Raw genomic sequence first — 3807 nt, 5'->3', positions numbered from 1 at the left:
ATCAGATAAAAATAACAGTTTTAATCGTTATGTTAAATATAAAATAAAAAATTATTTTTAGAATTATTTTTATCAATTTTTAAATTTTTGACTATCGATTTAGTAGTTAGCATTTGGCATTAGTATTTCCGAATTAATTGTCACATATATACGTAGCGTAGTTTGAGCAGCTAGAAAAAATATTATAAACTATATAAATGATTAAAATCTAGAATAAAATTTCCCTAGTCATATCTCGCCACATAATATAAGTTTGGTAAGCATTCTACAAAATTTCCTACTTATTAAATAATTTCCAAATAATAATATAGAATGGATGGAATGAGGCAAATTGCATAAAGTTTGATGAGAAAATATATATTTAAAAGAAAAAAAAAAAGAAAAGGGTGGTTACAGCAGGTTACTATTGTGCATTGAAAAAACCGAGTCCAAATACAGAATAGAGAAATAGAGTACGGGCAAGTTGAGGATCCACTTGCAAGTTGCAACTGCAATGCAACCCCCCTGTGCTTAGCGTAAGCATCTCATGACATGCACTTCAATTCCCCTTTCTTATGCAACCAAATCAAATTTCCTTTCAAATAACAACCACCTTCTAACCTCCCCTCTTTCTATCTACTCATCAATAAAAACCACTCCTCCAATGCAAACACAAAACTAATGCAACTTGCACTTCAAAAATACTCTCTCTAATTAATTTCCCATCCTTGCCGTCTCCAACACCCTCATATATATCCTATCACCATTCCAACACAATCTGAAAAACACTCACAACAAAAACAGACATATATCATTTACATATCAAAAATTAAACATTTAAAAAGCGAAAAAAAAAATAAAAGAGAAAATGCCTTCTTCTCTTCAACTAGATCGATTCAACTTCACCGCAACCACAACCGCAACCGCAATTATTGCTAACGGTTTAAACTGTCCTAGGCAGCCGTTAGCGGCGGTTCCACTTCCGTTATCCAGCGGCTCTGATGTCGCGTTGCATCACCACGCGCACCTGGTTGGTTCCAACCAGTGTTGTTCCGTCATGACGCAGGCGATAGAGGCGCCCGTGTCTACGGTGTGGGAGGTAGTACGGCGCTTCGACAACCCGCAGGGGTACAAGAACTTCGTGAAGAGCTGCCACGTCATCGGAGGCGAGACTCCCATGCGTGTGGGCACAGTGAGGGAGGTGCGCGTGGTGTCGGGGTTGCCGGCGGTGTCAAGCACGGAGAGGCTGGAGATACTGGACGACGAGCGCCACGTCATCAGTTTCAGTGTGGTCGGTGGGGACCACCGGTTGAGGAACTACCGGTCGGTGACAACGCTGCACGCCGTGGAGGGCGGCAAGGGGACGTTGGTGGTGGAGTCGTATGTGGTGGACGTGCCGCCGGGGAACACGAAGGAAGAGACTTGCGTGTTCGTCGACACCATCGTTCGTTGCAACTTGCATTCTCTCGCTCAGATCACAGAGAATCGTACTTCTGAAAAACAACGATGATGATATCAAACTTCTCTCTTTTTTTTTTAACCCTCCATGCCTTAATTCAATCCCCTCTCTCTCTCTCTCTCTCTCTCTCTCTCTCTCTCTCTCTCTCTCTCTCTCTCTCTCTCTCTCTCTCTCTCTCTCTCTCTCTCTCTCTCTCTCTCTCTCTCTCTCTCTCTCTCCTCTCTCTCTCTCTCTCTCTCTCTCTAATTTCTTATTTTCTTTAGTATCAAGGAAACGTGTATTACGGGCATTACCATCTTCAACTTTCAACCTTACAAAAAGATAACTGAAAGGAAGTTTTTAACACGGGTTTGGATCAAGTCATGGTTTTAAATTGCAGTGCGTAACACCGATCCGCAAACTCCGGAATCTGATTTTAATGACAATTGTTAAATATATTTTGCCTTTCCTATTTTGGACATCTCATCAGCGAAATCGCAACTGCAATTTAAGATCATGGATCTCTGAGATAGGAGACATGCCTGTACTGGGAATTATTAATGGGATTTTTTTTTTCTGGATGGATGGAGATGGTTGAAGGTGATCATGATGTAGATGCATATATATGTACATATGATTAATGGAGTTCAATTATCTGGTTTCTTCTACATTTGTTTTTGCCATTCTTCCATTACTGTGGTCTAATCCCAATGTTTTAGTAGTTGGTTTAATTTTCCTAATATGCTTTTTGGATTTTGCATTAACATAGAATATTTGTGCATCGAACTACCTTTTTTATTAATGGTTAATATAGCATATATAGTTAGTCTTGGTGTAAGAATTTGTGGAAGCTAAGAGTAACCTATGTCCTATGTGATATCATAGTTAGCGAGCTATGATTTTTGCGAATTTTTATTAATTTTATCTGTTTTATATCCAACTCCTGATTAAATAATTAAGATTAAAAAAAACTATATTTTAACCATGATTTTGTATTCACATGCACATTTCTATGTGAGTTTTAACTCACATGAAACCTCAAATAATCATGATTTCGGGTAATTAAGGAATCTGAATTGAAATACAAATCAATGATTTAAATAACTATATATGAAGCAAGTAACTATATATATTGTCATGCATTCTTACAACAAATTGATATATGATATGATATATATGCTCTTAGTCTTATCTTTTATTAAACTACTTTTTCACTTTTGTACATAACAATAATAAAAAAATTTTGCGATTCATAAATTCAGTTCAACAAATTCAGATACAATTTTAGTCTTTATTATTTTATTTTATCTTATCTTTATTTATTTTAATTTTATTTTTATTTATTTTTATCTTTTATAAACCAATACTCTATATATATTTAATTTTATCTTCATAGTTTACAATTCAATCAATTAAAAAATACAAAATCTTTTTTTTTCTTATTCTTTGATAGTTTTCTTATTTTTTGACGATAATATGAAAGAAAGGATCTTGACATATATGCATGATCTTATTATTAGCAAGCTAATGTTGTCAATCACTTATCAAAACCACGTAAAGGTAAACTTTGAATCGTGAATTCAATTTAACAAGCATTTAATTTCCTTAATCATAAGAACCTTGTAGGAACAATAATCAACTGAGAATTTTTAGACTAGAAAGAACATTGAATAATTTAATTTAAGAGGTAGCCGCCTATTAGTTTAGACATTTGCTACATGCACATGATCCACTTTAATAGCAAACACATTTTATACGGAAAAGTAACCATTAAAAAAAATAACACATCCAGGCGAAAAAAATAATAACAAAAGTAATTTATAAAAAAAATTAGTTTTATTTTTTAATAATTTTGTATATTTATTTCTTTGGATAATAAATGTCTATCTTTTAGCATATAAGTTCATTTTTATTTTTATAAATTATATATATATGTTTATTTCTCTCTCCAATAATAAAGATTTAATTTATATATAAAATATGTTTAGTATCAACATGAATATTAAATATGAGTTATACCAAAATTTTCTCACTAGTGTATTATTGTACCAAGACGTGAAGTCCAATTAAGCATAAATAGAAGACATTTGTCTACTTGCCGATAAAAAAATATCTCTTATACCAAATTGGAAATATTTAGTAGTGTTATTAACTTATTATTCTTCTTTGGCGTGATGGATGGTTCATCGGCTTCATCTACTCACTCGTTTGTTATCATTGAAAGGAAAATGATAAACTTTATTGACGTATATTTTTAATTATTGTCTTAAGTTCTAGTTAAATAAAAAAAATTAAAATGTTTATAAATACCAAAAATTAGTTAGCATAATGTATTTGTAGATATTATATTTTTTATACAATTTTTTTAACAAATTAATCGTCGATTAAAA

The 3807-nt window shown here is 32.9% G+C and overlaps 1 protein-coding gene across 1 annotated transcript; it reads left to right on the top strand.

The window, feature by feature from the left end:
- The first annotated feature begins 337 nt into the window (after positions 1–337).
- Positions 338–2087, top strand: LOC112715355 (abscisic acid receptor PYL4-like). Its single transcript, XM_025767119.3, has one exon. It carries the CDS (start codon positions 848–850, stop codon positions 1487–1489), a length of 642 nt encoding a protein of 213 aa, XP_025622904.1. The 5' UTR covers positions 338–847; the 3' UTR covers positions 1490–2087.
- Positions 2088–3807: the final 1720 nt, after the last annotated feature.

Source organism: Arachis hypogaea, chromosome 10 (genome assembly GCF_003086295.3).
Source record: "Arachis hypogaea cultivar Tifrunner chromosome 10, arahy.Tifrunner.gnm2.J5K5, whole genome shotgun sequence".
Taxonomy (NCBI): domain Eukaryota; kingdom Viridiplantae; phylum Streptophyta; class Magnoliopsida; order Fabales; family Fabaceae; genus Arachis; species Arachis hypogaea.
The sequence above is the reverse complement of the archived record's forward strand: the minus strand, read 5'-3'. Positions and strand labels throughout refer to the sequence as shown.

What these genes read in the sequence shown, in the direction of transcription:
- LOC112715355 (XM_025767119.3), top strand. Translation starts at nt 848, where the DNA reads ATGCCTTCTTCTCTTCAACTAGATCGATTCAACTTCACCGCAACCACA.